The sequence below is a fragment of the Mustela nigripes genome, chromosome 8, assembly GCF_022355385.1.
Source record: "Mustela nigripes isolate SB6536 chromosome 8, MUSNIG.SB6536, whole genome shotgun sequence".
Lineage (NCBI taxonomy): Eukaryota > Metazoa > Chordata > Mammalia > Carnivora > Mustelidae > Mustela > Mustela nigripes.
The window spans coordinates 44,402,188-44,419,335 of NC_081564.1; the positions used below are offsets into that span (position 1 = coordinate 44,402,188).

The 17,148-nt window shown below is 44.1% G+C and overlaps 1 protein-coding gene across 5 annotated transcripts in view; it reads right to left on the reverse strand.

The window, feature by feature from the left end:
* TMEM241 (transmembrane protein 241) overlaps nucleotides 1–17,148 on the reverse strand; it is a 115,084-nt gene that overhangs the window by 74,846 nt on the left and 23,090 nt on the right. For all 5 annotated transcript variants that reach the window (XM_059409355.1, XM_059409357.1, XM_059409354.1 and 2 more), the window contains one exon: nucleotides 13,761–13,842. In XM_059409355.1, coding sequence (XP_059265338.1) covers nucleotides 13,761–13,842 — 82 coding nt within the window. The remainder of the gene's footprint in view (nucleotides 1–13,760; nucleotides 13,843–17,148) is intronic.

The following is a 17,148-nucleotide window of genomic DNA, read 5'->3' on the forward strand; positions in this document are numbered from 1 at the left end:
TTGGGGAGAGGAAGCGAAGTCCTTTGGAGAAATGAGAATGGAATGTCAATTGGAGTGAGCCACTCAACAAGAGGCAGAGAGAGGGGCCACCCAGGTGGGAGTGAACCCACTCCTCCAGGAACACACATGGGGGTGGGGTTGCGTGGTGGGACGTGAAGGGGGAAGCTGGGGAGAAGAACCTAGAGAGGTCGTCAGGCTGTCAAGAGCCAAGGAGCTGCTGAGAGTTTCAAGGCAGTCACAGGATTAGATCTGCATGGTTAAAGGAACTTGGGCTCCCAGCAGAGGACAAAAGGGAGAGGTGGTTGGGAAAGTCTAGAGGTGTGGCAGACTGGAAAAGGGACAACAACAAGGAGTCTTTGCAATTGTGATTAAGTTCAGAACCTTGAGATGGAGAGTTCGCCCTTGGTTATCTGGGGAGGCCTTCAATGCGAACGCACGTACTTGTAAGAGAAAGAGATTTGACGCACACAGAGGGAGAGGCGCTGGAACCACAGAGCCAGGGACTGGAGTGATGCAGTCCCAAGCCAAGAAATGCCAGCAGCTGCCAGAAGCTGCAGGAGCCAAGGCATGGATTCTCCTCCAGAGCCTTTGGAGTGTACAGCGGCCCTGCTCCCACACCTTGATTTGGGCACAACGACACTGATTTCGGATGTCTGGCCTCCACAACTGGAAAGAATAAGTTTCTGCTGTTTTAAGCCACCTGGTATGTGGTCATTTGTTACAGGCACCATAAGAAACTAATATAAGGAATGACAAGATGGCCGCCTGAACTTGGTAGTGGCAGTGACAATGGCGAGTGTCCACATTAAGGAAATATTTAGGAGACTGAGCTGAGGTAAATATTTGAATAACCAGGATCAACTTTGCACCAAAAAAAAAAAAAAAAAAAAAGAGGAAGGGAAAATGATACTAAAAAAACCTAACACTCCGGACGGTTATTAAGGTACACAGAGCACCCACTATGTGTTTATAATCGCTGGGCTGTTTGCTAAGAATGGCTGTCTCTCCTAATTTGGTGGCTAATCTTGACCCAGTGAGCAAGAAGAATTAAAGGGCATGGGATTTTGTTATTGTCTCTGTTGTTGATGATGATAGCAATATTTCCTGAAAGTCAGAAAAAGACCAAGCATAGGTGGAACTGAGCCTAGGCTAACCTTAATTTGCTCCTCTGTTTGGGGATAACAATACCTACAACACAGACCACCTGGGAGGAATGATAGACGGAGGTAAACAACCCAGATGAGTGGCTCCGGAGCACTGAGTGAAAGGTGGTCAGTATTAACAGGTAGCCTGCCCTCAGCAGCCTCGACAGAGAACCCTGAGCAGGGACATCATTCCAGCTTGGAAAACCCACTTAAGATCATGCCGCTCGCCTACTTCCAGATGGATCTAGTCTTTATCTTTTTGGAGGATATATTTTTACCTTGTTTTTAAAACTCTTATAACTTTGTAGCTCTGCCCTATTTTAGTATTTTGTTCTAACTTGCACTATTTTATTTCTTTTGGAGTTCTGGCCTTCTATTTCCTGCCTTTGTAACATTTCTAATCTTAATTTATCTTTCATTAAAAGTGCAACTCAATCTAGTTTTTTTCCTTTTAAAATTATACTTTATAAAATTAAAAAACTAATAAAGTCATACTTCAACAATTAAACAATCCAATTAAAAATGGGCAGAAGACATAAACAGACATTTCTCTAAAGAAGATCTACAGATGGCCAAGAGACACATGAAAAGACGCTCGACGTCACTCATCATCAGGGAAATGCAAATCAAAACTACAATGAGATCTCACCTGACACCTGTCAGAATGGCTAAACTCAAGAAGACAAGAAACAACAGGTGTTGGTAAGGAAATGGAGAAAAAGGAACCCTCGTGCACCATTGGTGGGAATGCAGACTGTTGTAGCCACCCTGGTAAACAGTATGGAGGTTCCTCAAAAAGTTAAAAATAGGGCGCCTGGGTGGCTCAGTGGGTTAAAGCCTCTGCCTTTGGCTCAGGTCATGATCTCAGGGTCCTGGGATCGAGTCCCGCATTGGGCTCCCTGCTCAGCAGGGAGCCTGCTTCCGCCTGTCTGTCTGCCTCTCTGCCTACTTGTGATCTCTGTCTGTCAAATAAATAAATAAAATCTTAAAAAAAAAAAAAGTTAAAAATAGAATTACTCTATGATCCAGCAATCACACTACTGGGTATTTACCCCCAAAACACCAAAACACTAATTCAAAGAGACACATGCACCCCAAATTACAATATATAAATTATGGAAGCAGTCCAAGTACAGATGAATAGATAAAGAAGAGATGGTATACATACACACACACACACACACACACACACACAGGAATATTACTCAGCCATCAAAAAGAATGAAATCTTGTCATTTTCAACAACATGGATGGAGCTAGAGAGTAAAATGCTAAGAGAGGTAAGTCAGTCAGAGAAACAAATACCATATGATTTTGCTCACATGCAGAATTTAAGAAACAAAAAAAAGAGACAAATGTAGAAACAGACACTTAAGTACAGAGAACAAACTGACCAGAGGGCACATGGGAATGCGGGAGGGGGTAAGGGAGATAGGTGATGGGGATTAAGGAGTGCACCTGTGAGGAGCCCCAGGCGATGTAGGAGACTGCTGAATCACTATATTGTCCACCAGAAACAAATGCAACACAGCATGTTGACCACACTGGAATTAAATTATTTTTTAAAAAGTGAAGTTAAAAAAATCATACTTTATTTTTATTATTTCCTAATTTTTCATTTGTTTTTTGTGCTTCTTTTTATTCCTCTTAAGTTTTTATATTCTGAATTAACTTTTATGCATTTTAAAGATGGTAAGAGAGATTTTTTTTTTAACTGGCTCAATGCATTAGCCCTATGTTTGGCAAACTCAGGGCTTGGCCTTCCAGTTCTTGGCTTTAGAAGATAGAAAAGAAAATCTTGGATGGGGTAATTATGTGTACATGAAAATGAATACAAAAGGGCGACATGGATGCTATTTATTTAAAATTAAGACCTTTTAAAAAATGCTTTTGGGGGCGCCTGGGTAGCTCAATGGGTTAAGCCTCTGCCTTCAGCTCAGGTCACGATTTCCCCCCTCTCTCAGGGAGCCTACCTACTTGTGACCTCTCTGTCAAATAAATAAATACAATCTTTTTAAAAAATGCTTTTGCCTCCTTGACTATAAAACCGTAAGAAGACGAGATTTAGGAACTCTAGACCCTAACTCTAGACCTCAAGGAGGCTAATTCAGAAAATTAATAAGAATTTTAATAAACTGTGACTAGGTTATTCAATCTCCCCAGGCCCTGCTCTCATCACATTCTGGAAAAGGATCTATTGCTACACACAGAATTGATTTTCAAGTACACTAATGAGAGCTACCAACAATGTGTTGGACACAGTGCTAATTATTTTAATTGCATTCTGTTATTTAAATCTCCTTCCAACAACGCAGTTACTGGGTGCTGGTACCTTGATTTATAGACAAGGAACCGAACGCTGTGAAGACGAGCCAACTTGCTGAACGCTCACGGCCGGTTTAGGGCTCCCGTGCAGGCTTCTCTAACCGCAGACCCCATGCTCCTAACCTCAGTGCTATGATACCCGAATGATGGCAAGCCCAACAGGGCAGCCTTCTAGCCCTACAGCTGTCCACCAAGTCCAGGAGGACTGGTGGGTTCTAAATCCCACCAGTCTGCTTCCTCCAGTAAGAATCCTGGTATGATCTAAAATTGGTGAACTCAGAGTAAACTCTGTGACAGGTTTTAAAGGATAGCTTCCATTTCTACTTTAACAAATTTAAATCTGGATTTCTTAAGCCATCTTTCTACTGAGAAGCTAGCAGGCTTTAGAAACAGTCATTCTTCAACTGACCATCTCAGCCTCCATAAAGGTCTATGAAAAACAACGATTAACGCAGTTTGCAAACTTTAATTACTGATTTTCCTTGGCCTCTAACTGTACAAGTCCCTGTCTATAAACAGTGCCATCCATTCATGACACCCCAGAGTGAGTGATTCTTTAAGGAAACCTGCCCTTTAAAAAAAAGAAAGAAAGAAAGAAAGAATGAATGAATGGGGCACCTGGGTGGCTCAGTGGGTTGAGGCCTCTGCCTTTGGCTTGGGTCGTGATTCCAGGGTCCTGGGACTGAGCCCCACATCGGGCTCTCTGCTCAGGAGGGAGCCTGCTTCCCCCCACCCCTCTCTGCCTGCCTCTCTGCCTACTTGTGATCTCTCTGTCAAATAAATAAATAAAATCTTAAAAAAGAAAGAAAGAAAGAAAGAAAACCTGCCCTTTATTATCTTACTGAGGATCAGCAGAACTTATGTTAAATCAGACCAAAGTTCTGAGAAGTTATGCTAGCCATAATAATAGCTAAGATATACTGAGTGCTTATTATGTGCTAGCTGTTATTCTAACTGCTTCTGCGTACTTAGTTGTCATAATAACTCTACGAGGTAGATACTATTAACATTCCCATTATACAGATGAGAAAATGGAGGAATATACTTCGGTTCTCTTTTTTATCCTGCCTCTTAATAATCTGAAAACCAGGGGCGCCTGGGTGGATCAGTGGGTTAGAGCCTCTGCCTTCAGCTCAGGTAATGATCCCAGGGTCCTGGGATAGAGCCCCACATCGAGCCCCACATCGGGCCCTCTGCTTGGTAGGAAGTCTGCTTCCCTTCCTCTCTCTCTCTGGGTGCTTCTCTGCCTACTTGTGATCTCTATCAAATAAATAAATAAAATCTTTTTTAAAAAATCTGAAAACCACTTTTAGAAAATCTATATACTTGTTTGCTGCTAAAGAGAACAGAAACCTAAGTATGTTCTTCCATGTTGTATACCCTAAACCACAAAAGGTCCTACCATCTTTCATCAGGAAAAATGGCCAAGATCAACTACTGTAAAGCCCATATCATCATTACAAAATGTAATTAATCAAATTCAACTACACTGCAGTCCAATCATTTAGTTACTTAGGGGCACAGTTTGCAACTAATTTTAGATTCCATTAGCTTAAAATTCAACATCTTATCCATGTCCCATTGGACATTTTTCTCTGGCTGGGAAGAGAAATTGGCATCTATTACTTACAATTTTTCATTATTCCCATGCTTTCCAGAATGGAAAATTCTGAGGCCTTGATTATTATTTGTTCAGGTGTTCGGCCTGAGAACAGTTTTCTATGGAAAATCCTGACCCTGTGCACAGGCACAGCCATGGGTCACTGCAGACGCCGACACCCGCCCCCACCCTTTTCCAAGCAGAGTCCTGGGACTGGCTTCTTAATTTTTGTAAAAGAATGTCAATCCTATCTTCTCTTTGGGTGATTTTTAGATATGTAGGTGTGGGCTTAATCTACAAGACAGAATAACTGCACTCCAGGCGGGGAGTCGTTGGCTACCCAATTTTTATCAGAAGCACCGGAAACGATGTTCCCGGAGGGTTGCCTGAGGGCAGTCTGCGAAGGGAGCCAGATAAGCAGGGTATCTGTTTTGGCCCCACACAACTGCTCCTACTGAACTTTTCTATTTCATCATGCACCCAGAAATGCTCTAAGAAACCAGGCAGTCACTGTGTTTTCTTATAAGGGTGTTATCAGAGACCCTGCCTCACTAAGTGGCCCAGCCCACCTTTTTTGAGGACTCAGAACCTGAGAGCAAGGAAGCTTTGCTCTTCTTCAGCAATGACCTCACCCTTGTTTTTCTTGAAACTTTTTAAATCTGAAGATTGTTGACACACAATGTTACATTAGTTTTGGGTGTACAACACAGTGAGTCAACACTGCTGTATGTTACACTCTGCATGACAGGTGTAGCGATGACCTCCGCTCTTAGAAGCACTGATGAGAGTCTTGGAACTTTTTTATTTTTTAGTTTTAAAAAGATTTCATTTATTTATTTGAGAGAGACAGAGAGAACTTGAGCAGGGGGAGGGGCAGAGGGAGAAGCAGTCTTGTAACTTTATGATTTGGCTAGAGAACGCTGAAAATTGAATTCAGACCCCATCTGCATTTATTTTGTAGGATATTACACCATAAATTTTTATGTGCTAAGTCTCTCCGTGGCCTCATCTAGTTCTTCTATTATTCTGTACCTAGATTTCTTGTAAATTTCTGTTCTTAAAAAATGTCTATTTTGGGGACATCTGGGTGGCTCAGTCGCTGGGCGTAGGCCTTCAGCTCGGGATCAAGCCCCACATCCAGCTCCCTGCTTGGCGGAGAGTTCTTCCTCTCCTGCTCCCCCTGCTTGTGTTCCCTCTCACTGTGTCTCTCTCTGTCAAATAAATTTTTTAAATCTTTAAAAAAATTATCTATTATGGGGTACCTGGGTGGCTCAGTCAGTCAAGCATCGGCATCTTGATCTCAGCTCAGGTCTTGATCTCGGGGGTGGGGGGCAGTTCAGGCCCTATGTTGGGCTCCATGCTGGGTGTAGGGTCTACATAAAAAAAAATGTCTATCTTATTTTAATTATTCAAGTCACCACCCATCCTTTTTGGAGGATGGTGAGGTATTCAAATAAGTACACCTACGTATCCATGAATATATTCTAAGTTGACTTGTGTGAGTTAAATTTAAGTGTTTATTTACATTAATCTTGGGACTGTCTAAAGGCAAAGTCCCTGAGTACAGAGGACCAGCTTCCCCTCCTGGCAGTCTATCTCCTGTAGAGTTTGGAGGCCATCTCTGTCGTCATTCGTTCATCACCTCAAGTAGCTGGTCTGTGTCTGACGGGCCTTACCGTGCAAGAAATTTACATCGTGGGGCACCCGGGTGGCTCAGTGGGTTAAAGCCCCTGCTCAGTGGGTTAAAGTCCTGGGATCGAGCCCCACATCGGGCTCTCTGCTCAGCAGGGAGGCTGCTTCGTCCTCTCTCTCTCTGCCTGCCTCTCTGCCTACTTGAGATCTCTGTCAAATAAATAAATAAAATCTTTAAAAAAAAAAAAAAAAGAAAGAAATGACATCATAAATTACCAAGGATTCTTCCACCTTGGTGAGATGCCTGGGGGTAAGAAAAGGCTGAAGGGATGGCAGCAGGTTCCAGCTCATTCACTTGAGGGCACAAACGTACAGGCCAGAGCAGAGGGCAGACTGGCCTGCTCTCAGTGAATTGTTATTTTTCTCATACTTTTTACCCGAGTGCATAAAACTGAACGAGTTAAGCCAAATGTGCACATCCTATGGCACCCAAAGGAATTCTGAGCAAAGCAAGTGAAAACCTGCTATCATCCCCTCCTCTTCATATAATCCTTTAAACTGAGGTAAAATTTACGCATAAAATGTACTGTTTTAAGCATTTTTAGGTATACGGTTCAGTGGTATTAAGTACATTCACAGTGCTGTGCAATCATCACCGCCCTGTAACTCCAGAACTCCTTCAACTTGTAAAACTCTAACTCTGTCCCCATTAAATAGTAACCCCTCATTTTCTCCTCCCTCCTGGGCAAGCACCATTCTACTTTTGGTCTCTACGATTTGACCATTCTAAGCACCTCAGAAGAGGGATCATTTAGTATTTGTCCTGTCGTGACTGGCTCGTTTCATTTCACATAATGTCCTCGAAGTTCATCCGCAGTGTTACATGGGTCAGAATCTCCTTCCTTCTTAAAGTTAAATAGTATTCCACGGCCCGCATCGTTCCCCCATCCGTGGACACTTGGGTTGCTTCCAGCTTTTGGTTATTGTAAATAATGCTGCCATTAACGCGGGGGTACAAATACCTGTTCGACTCCCTGCTTTCAATTTTTTGGAGTATGAACCTAGAAGTGAAATTGCTGGATCATAGAATAAGTCCATTTTTAATTTTTTGAGGACCATCCTCGTGTTTTCCTGAGCAGCTGTGCCAGTGTACATTCCTAGCAGTGCTCAAGGGTTCCACTTTCTCCACATCTTTCCCAACACCGGTTATTTTCTGGGTTTTTGACGACAGCCATCCTAATGGGTGTGAAGTAGTACCTCATTATCGTTTTGATTTGCATTTCCCTAAGGATTAAAGCTTATTAGCTATCTGTACATCTTCTCTGGGAAAATGTCTATTTAAGTCCTTTGACCATTTTTGAACTGGGTTGGTTTTTTGTTGTTGAGTTGAGGACTTCTCTATATTCTGGATAGTAATCCCTGTCAAATGATAGAACTAAAACAATTTAGTAATGAGTCTGATGTCCCTCATTCAAGGGAAAACAATCCTTGGATTAGGGGAGTATGGCACCTCAGAACAAGTGGGGTGCTGGGGGCTAGGAAAGAATGAGCTTTATGAAGCATCAGAAGTGGCAACGGGGAAATGCCATGAATGGCTGGGATGGCGCATCTACTTTATTTAGGACGATCAGGGAACAAGAAGGTATAAAACCCAGAGCTGCCTTGGCGTTTTGGGACTGGTTGTTTGGATGTATTGTGTTTCTGGTCAAGCGGAGCATTTCCAGGAATGCTGAAGTCTGCTTTGCTGACTCAGCACCCCAGAAAGGAGGAGCTCCATCTTCGGCCTAAAATTTTATTTCCACATCCCTTGGCAGATGATTTGCAAATACTTTCTTCCATTCAGTGCGTTGCCTTTTTAACTCTGCTGACAATGGCCTTTGACGCACCAAAGTTTTTAATTTTGATGAAGTCCAATGTGTCTATTTTTTCTTTTGTTGCCTGCGTCTTTGGTGCTATACCTGAGAAATCATAGCCAAATCTAATGTCATTAAGTTTTCCCCCTTGGAGCCCTGTTTTAGTAAGTGATTTAATATAGGTTACGGAAAACATCATCTTTAAAATTTTATTTATTTATTTATTTATTTTAGAGAAAGAGAGAGAGCGGGGTGGGGGGGAGCTGAGGGAGAGAATCCCAAGAGAACTCTCCACTGAGGAACCTCAGTCTCACGACCCTGAGATCATGACCTGAGCCAAAATCAAGAGTCAGATACTTAACTGACTAAACCACGCGGGCACCCTGAGACCATCTCCTTTAGATGGAGCAAGAAGATAACTGAAATCCAGATGGAGCATTTACTATTTTGCCACTGAGCCTACCCCTTAAAAAGTAATCCTTGCAAACGGACTCTGGTGAGTCTGGGAAGAAAACAACAGGAAAGTGAAGGAGAGCTGCCTCAAATGAGCAGTGCCAGCGAACGTTAGCAGAAGACTCTCCATTTTACATCAACAGTGACATTCTTTTCCTTTGCAGATCCAAGTTCCTTCATGTAATTTTCGAGCCAAACAAATGCGGAGGGGACTCACGGGCTCCAGTTTGCTTAACTGATTTGTTCCATCTGGGTTTATTATCTGTGTGTGTTTCCTCACCAACACCCCAGCCCATCTCCATCACGATGCATGGGGCGAGCCTCGTGCTCATGGAAGGGAAACCATGACAACAGTTAGGGAAGGACCAAGATCAAAGGGCTGGGTGAGAACTAAGAGCAGTCCTGTCAAGATGCCTTAACTCAGATTTGCAGAGTCCTGCACTACAGACCCTGGCTTCCCTGAAGCAAGAAAATGACACGGTTCAAGTGGCCGGATCACCACGACCAGGATGGCCTCCCGCTGGCAACCTCACTAATGTCTGACTTTGCACATCTGTTCTAAAAACACTCACCAGCACAGGCTTTGAGGCAATCCTGTCTAGCTGACCTGGCTTCAGCTGGGAAATTACAACAAGAGTGTTAATGACTGGTCGAGGTAATACTGACCCTCCGAAGACCGACACTCATGTCATCAGAGCCATCATCACTGGGACCTTATTTAGCATAGGACAGCTGGAGAAGCTGGCCCAAATGAGCCCAAGTAGAAGGGACAGCCAATACATGGTTCCTCTTCCCTCCCCCCAGCCCAGTCCTCATGGGCTGACCTCCCCCGGTGGATATGATTTGGAGGGGGAAGAGGGTAACTTTTGGAAATGAACGGTTGCAGTTGGACAGGCTTGGGTTGGCACCTCCGTTTTAACATTTATGTGCTTGCTGACCTTTGCCAAATAATTTGGATCTCAGTTTTCTCATCTGTAAAGGGAAGTAATGAAGTCTGACTTCATACATCATGAAAAGGAGCGATGGAAAGTGCCCAGGACATACTAACACCTCAAGGTCAGGAAGTATCTCTTATTTGTCGTTAAGCACCTGGCACACAGTAGATCCCTGATAAATATCTCCTGAATGGATAGCCCCAAGACTAGCCCCCTTCCCTTAACTCTGTATGCCATTCGGTTGTGAGACGGAAAAATCAGTAAAGAATTTTCCCTGCTGTGTCTTTCCAGAGTTAAACCTGTTTCCTCTTAGGAGTTGCACATCAGAAGAGAGCTTCAAAATCTTGTCAGATAAAGGAGGGCTTTATGGAGCAGAACTCGCGAGAAAGTGTTCTGCATAACAATACACCCACAGCTTTTAACGGAGCACTTTCCTCCAATTCCTTGTAGATTCATTAAACTGACAGATTGCACCGGCATATTGATGCCTGTTTTCTATCTAACACAAGCTGTATGAGTGCCTTGTGTTTAACCCACTCTATAAATTTGTAAGCAACTATATAAAAACAAAAAACGCAGAAAACAAAGGAAAGATGCTGGGCTGTTATTTCACTCAAAAACAATGACTACCTCTTTTCTGTACTCCTCCCACTCTAATTGGGTATATTGGGGCTTGGGTTGTTTTCCCTTTGCTCAAAGAGTTAGAATTGCAGCAGCTTCTTCTCACCGTTTTTTGTTTGTTTGTTTGTTTTTAAAGATTTTCTTTATTTATTTGAGAGAGAGTATGAGAGGGGAGAGAGTCAGAGGAAGAAGCAGACTCCCTGTGGAGCTGGGAGCCCGACACGTGACTTGATCCCGGGATTCAAGGATCATGACCTAGGCCAAAGGGAGTCGCTTAACCAACTGAGCCACCCAGACACCCTTCTTCTCACCCTTTAAAGAAGGCTGTGCCTTAGGCCAGGGTCACTGATGGTACCAGTCCTCCCCCAAAATAAGGAGCTTGAGCCCAAAGGTAAATCAGTGCGCTGCTTCCTTCTTCAAAAAGTCTGGCTATGAAAAAAAAAAATGTCAGCTCAACTAAATAGTGTGTTTAGTGCCAAAGCTGATGTACATTCTGGCACGATCTCCTTATGGACAGCTAACAGAGCTCCCAGACTGACACCACGAGTGCATCACACTTCAAGAAGCATAGTTCTTGGTTACAGAACATCCCATCTGCCTGACAATGTACTGGACCGACCTTTACAATGGACTTCTGAGGGATTTTAGGCCACCTAGTATCCTAACCCCTTCTTTTGGTGAAGCATCCTGATATCAAGGATCTGCCAGCCCCACTCTCAGGCTATGGGATCCAGACAAGACCCTGTCGAGCAGGGCTGGCCAAACAGTGCTGTGAGTCTCTGAAGCCACAGTGAGTGGTCCAGGAACACTGGGATCCAGGGCCAACCAATCAGCATAATTCCATCTTCCTGGTGAGCTTTCAGACCTGGGAAAGACGGGGGTCCTACTGATGCGTTCAGAGTGAATCCTGAGATTCCTGCAAGAGCTATGAGAAGAGTCTCCTGCGTCAGACTTCATGTTGTGAGGATGTGAGCCTAGAGTCAACAATACCCATGAGGGGAGAGCCTGGGTGTGGAATGGAGCAAAGATAGTGCAGAACTGAAAGGCAGAGACACAAAACTGGGTTCTGAGAACGTCACTGGACCCCCTGGATCAAGCCTTGCCTGATTTACAGCTTTTCAATTCTAGGAACCAGTTCATTTCCTTTTTGCTTAGAATAGTTTATGAGCGTTCTATAACTTGTAACTAAAAGTCTAAAGTTACGCCTGACTGCTCTACCGTGGGCTATTCTAAAATCCACATACGCTGGCCCTAAAGAGACAAATCTGAAAAGGCGAAAGGTCTGTGGAGTCAGGGGAGCTGTCACGAGCTGGGGCTAGAGGCAGGTTACCAAGACTTTCCACACTTGAGTTCTTCCTCTGTCAGGTGATTAGCGTCTGCCTCTTCCGCTGCCTGTCAGGTGACTGAGAATCACATAAAAAGGTACAGAGGAAATCACTATGGAAACATACAAAAAAGCACTGTACAAACAAAAAATACTGTTATTATTAGCACAACAATAGTTATTCAAACTTCAAAATTCTGGCATCTGTAACTCTCAGATCCCATAAGAAATTTTCAAAGCCTTTGAACAAGAACACATTGTTTTTCAAGTGAACGAACATAGCGGGTGAAAAGAAGAGAGGCAAACCAAGAAACACTCTTCACTATAAAGAAGGCAATGCTGCTTACCCAAGGGGAGGAGCCTGGGGGGACGGGTTATATTGGTGATGGGGATTAAGTACCGCACCTGTTGTGACGAGCACCAGGCTGTTGTATGAAGTGTTGAATCACTAAATTCTTCACCTGAAACTACTACTACTCTGGATGTTAACTAAGTGGGATTTAAATTAAAACTTTGAAAAGATGCATTGTTTTTATGAACACCTGTGTTCTGCTCTACGAGGGGGAGCGCCCTCTGCAGGCCAGAGGGTGTAAAGCGAGGCCGCAGACAGAGAAGGGGCAGCCCTGGCTCTGGCTCTGGGCAGAGCACAGTTATGTGGCGTGGGTCATTTCTGGGGCCCACCCAGGACATTTCCCCCACAATGGGATACATCATTCGATGACTCATGCTTATGAACTACAAAAGAAAAATTATGATTTAATCACCACTAGTAACTCTTAACCACTATTTTGCAAACTTCGGGGTTGTCCTAACAATAATACTGTTGTGCAGGTAGGCGTATTTGGTGTTTGTTTTAATGTTTCCATATATGAGACCTAAGGGTCCAACATAACAACAGACTTTGCATAAAAAGACTAAACTGTTGCACAAATTTTGCAGTTTTCCAAAAGTCAGAACCCAATCATTTTCTGATAAAGACAGTATGAGCAGTCAGGGTACAAGACAGAAAGAGGCATTACCAGCTTTTAAACCTCATTCTGAGTCTCTGGTCAATGGCAGTATCAACGGATTCTCTTTTGATAGAAAAAATAACCCAATTTTTGTATTTTCATATAAGGTAACTGGAAGAAGTTTATTCTTTTTTTTTTTTTAAGATTTTATTTATTTATTTGACAGAGAGAGATCACAAGTAGGCAGACAGGCAGGCAGAGAGAGAGAGGGGGAAGCAGGCTCCCCGCTGAGCAGAGAGCCTGATGTGGGGCTCAATCCCAGGACCTTGAGATCATGACCCGAGTTGAAGGCAGAGGCTTAACCCACTGGGCCACCCAGGTGCCCTGGAAGAAATTTATTCTTTACAGTTCCCTCCCTTGAGGAGCTCAAACCTGGGCAGCTGAGGTGGCAGAACAGGTGGACAGTTGTTTTAATAGTTTCCCCATGGACTGGGTACCAACACCGTGCCAGGCATGTACAGGGCTACTAAGCCCAGCACTCCCCAGTCCACGTCACCAGTGGGCAGGGTTACAGTTCCTCAGAAGCAAGGAGCAGGCTGAGCCCACTCTCCCTGCTCCCCAGGACAGCCTGCATCAAGGCAGAGCGGGCTGGCCCTGTCTGTGTCAGGCTCCATCAAAATCACCTTCTCTCTCCCTGTGTCTCCATCTACACCTCCTTGTCTTATAAAACAAGTTGGCCCAAGCCTGTTATCTGGTCATCCTCAATTCAGGGAGAGAGGTAAAAGGCCCCACACTGTTCTCCAATCTAGATGTACAATTATGAAAGCTGTTTTGTCCCCTATTGATCCAAGCTGCAAAAAGTTAAAAACCAAAGGGAAGGAGGAAAGAGAAACTGTCTCTCTAAAAAGTCTCTAACACTTACCAGTTTGGATAGTGCCCTGGAACCAGCATAGATTATACCCACAAACAACACGGAAGCAGGAAGCCACGTCCAAACATCAGATCTGGGAAAAGGGAAAGAGGCCGTCAGATTTCTGTCACTTCCTGTCCGAAAGACCTAGTTGCAAGGCATGACCCTTCGGATGCACCAAATATGACAACGGTCCTTGTCTTAACATCTCTGGGCAACCTGGAAAGTGTGACCCATCTGTGTCCCCTGTGAGTGAGGGAGGCTGACAGAGCTACCCAGCTACTGCATCTGCTTTCCAGCCCCCAACAGGGCACAGACAAGCTGAAGATAGAAGACGGCTTCCGGCAGTTTGGGAGAGAGAACAGATCTGATTTTTTTTTTTTTTAAGGGGCAGTGAACATTATTCTTTGGATTTTAAGAAGCTAGAGGCTTTGAACTCATGCCAAAGTATTAAGAATGTAAAAAGACTATTTACCGAGGCAATACACCAAACAGCTCCATGGAACCACAACAAAAGGAAGAAAGTGTCAAAGGACAGAATTCTAAAAAACGAATGCTAGGCCTCAAGTTGGGTGCCCACATGCTGACGCTTTCCACCATTAACCTGGAATCTCTAAGGACCTCTGAAGGGTGCATTTCTTTGATTCAATTGTGGCCACACCCAACACTGCTTTTCGCAGTACAGTTTAGAATCATGCATTCTTCCAAAAAAGCAAAATCCCGGTTTTTGCATAAAGCACCGATCACTTGCTGCCCCCATCCATCACCAACACGTTCCGTCCGCTAATGCTAGCTCCGTAAAGTTATTCTAATAATAGACAGAAATAAATGAGACCGATCCAGCAGAATTTAACATAATAACCCCAGCTAACTCAATGAACTGCTCTCCTGGGATGGTCCCTGCTCGAGAAATGTTCTTTGTTAACTTTATTAGCACGGACAGGCACTCTATCTGTGATCAGACCCTTGTATGCTTCCCAGTCAACCTGGTCTTCAAATGTCTCTAGTCTCTAGTGAGGCTTCTGAACCCTACTTCCTGAATATATTTATTCAGCAAATACTGACAGCAACTTGCAAGGTGCTAACAGCACCAGAATTACTGTGAACAGCAGGATCACAGGTAACATTTTTGATCACTTGTTACAAACGAGGCACTACGCTCAATGTTTTCTATGCTGTGTCTTTAAAAAACCTGCACAACATGGGGTGCCTGGGCGGCTCAGCCAGTTAAGCATCCAACTCATGATCTCAGCTCAGGTCTTGATCTCAGGGTTGTGAGTTCAAGCCCCGTGTTGGGCTCCACAATGGGCGTGGAGCCTACATTTAAAAAATAAATAAATAAAATCTGCACAACCACCTTAGGAAGAAAATGTTGTTATTATTATCCCCCTTGTGCAAATGAGAAAACTGAGGCATAAATAATTTAAATAACGTGCCTGTGGTCAGAAGAGCTGGTAATGGCAAAGAAAGAATTTGAAATCAGGTCATCTGACTCTAAAGACCTAGCTTTAAGCCACCCTTTCATTCTCTGCCCTCGAGGAGCTCATAGTCTCATGGGAGACACTGACCTATAAATAAATAAGCTGCAAACACAGCATGATTTTGCAGACTGAGCAGCTAATTCCCGAGGAATATTCTCTGTTCTTCCTGGTCCTGCTGCAATAAGAGAGGTCTGCACTTGTACCCAAAAGGGGAACAGAGAAAGGAAGATGCCATTCTCCATCCTCATGTGTCAAGCAGAACATCAAACCAATTGCTATTCTTCTAGGAAATGGCTTTCCCGTTAGATATTAAGATCACAAGGGTCAAGGGAGACAGGTTCCAGGCCCCCCGGGCCTGCAGTGCACCAGAAGGCAGCCCAAGGTACACACCGCAGGGAGCACAGGGGAGGTGGGGAGGGGGGCAGTGTGTGACACAGTGGGGTGCCCAGCAGCCATGGGCCCAGTACTCTGGGACCTGAGCTCAGTGAGGCCCCAGGCAGTGCTCTGTTCCCTCTTAAAAAAAGAAAATGCCTCCCCAGTCATATGCTCCAAGAGACATCTGGGCATCTGAATGGCCATGAATGTGAAAAAGAAAGCACAGCTAGTAGACATCTTATATTTTAACCCTCTATCCTAAAAACAAAGAAATGACTTTAACTGGGGCCCATCGGTGGTTCAGTCAGTTAAGAGTCTGCCTCCACTTCAGGTCATGTTCTCAGGGTCCTGGGATCAAGTCCCACATCGGGCTCTTTGCTCAGTGGGGAGCTTCTCCCTCTGCCTACCGCTCCCCCTGCTTGTGCTCTCTCTCTCTCTCTCTCTCTCGCTCTCTCACAAATAAATAAAATATTAAAAAGAAAAAAATGACTTTAACTATAAAAAATAAACACAGATCTAGTTGGACCAAAGAGACTTCTGGGAAATGTTACAGAGCAGCTGTGTGAGCATTTGGATAGAAGCATGGCACTGTGACCCAGGCGCTGGGGCTTATGTTCTCCACAGTCCTCTCACTCGGGGCCCACCTCCTAGGTGGACAGAGCCAAAGCAACGTGCACTGATGGCGGAAATTTGGAGACCTGCAGAAGCAGCTGGTTGCCTGACCCTGTCTTGGCCCCCATAAGCTCTTTTCAGAGACAGCTGCCTCCCTCCTCCGCACACCAACAAAAAAGCATAGTTGCTGTAGAGAAGAATGAATACGAATCACTCGGGACGGTGCTGCCGAAACAGACACGGGCAAAACCAGTGTGAAAGGATGGGGTGGTGGGAGAAAAAGAATTAAAAATCGAGAAGAATTCTGCATTCCCATTGTTCCAAAGTATCAAAGTTCTCATTCCACTGAAAATCATAGGGTATACATTGAGTGCAGTTTATACAAGAAAACACTCAAGGGAACCCAGCAGACAATCCCATACACCAAGCAAAAGCCTTCCCATGAGATTAGCAAATGAATGAACATTTATACGTCTTAAGTCAAAATAGATTGTTTCATCCAAAAATGCTTTTTTGACTTATCTTTCAATTAACCCATTAATGATCAGAGTCAGATAATATATAACATATATATTATTAAAGTGTCTCTCGCCTCTCAAATAAACTGCAAGTTTCACTAAGGTGGGAGCTATAAATATTTTGCTCATATAAATGTCAAATATTACACGGATGAAGGTTTTAAGGAAACTAAAGGACTAAGCTGCACCATAAGGGCACCTGATTCAGTGTCAGTGAGGACAGGGAATCCTTTCTCTAATAAGTGACATTTGAGGGGCGCCTGGGTGGCTCAGTGGCTTAAGCCACTGCCTTTGGCTCAGGTCATGATCTCAGGGTCCTGGGATCGAGTCCCGCATCGGGCTCTCTGTGCGGCAGGGAGCCTGCTTCCCTCTCTCTCTCTCTCTGCCTGCCTCTCCATCTACTTGTGATTTCTC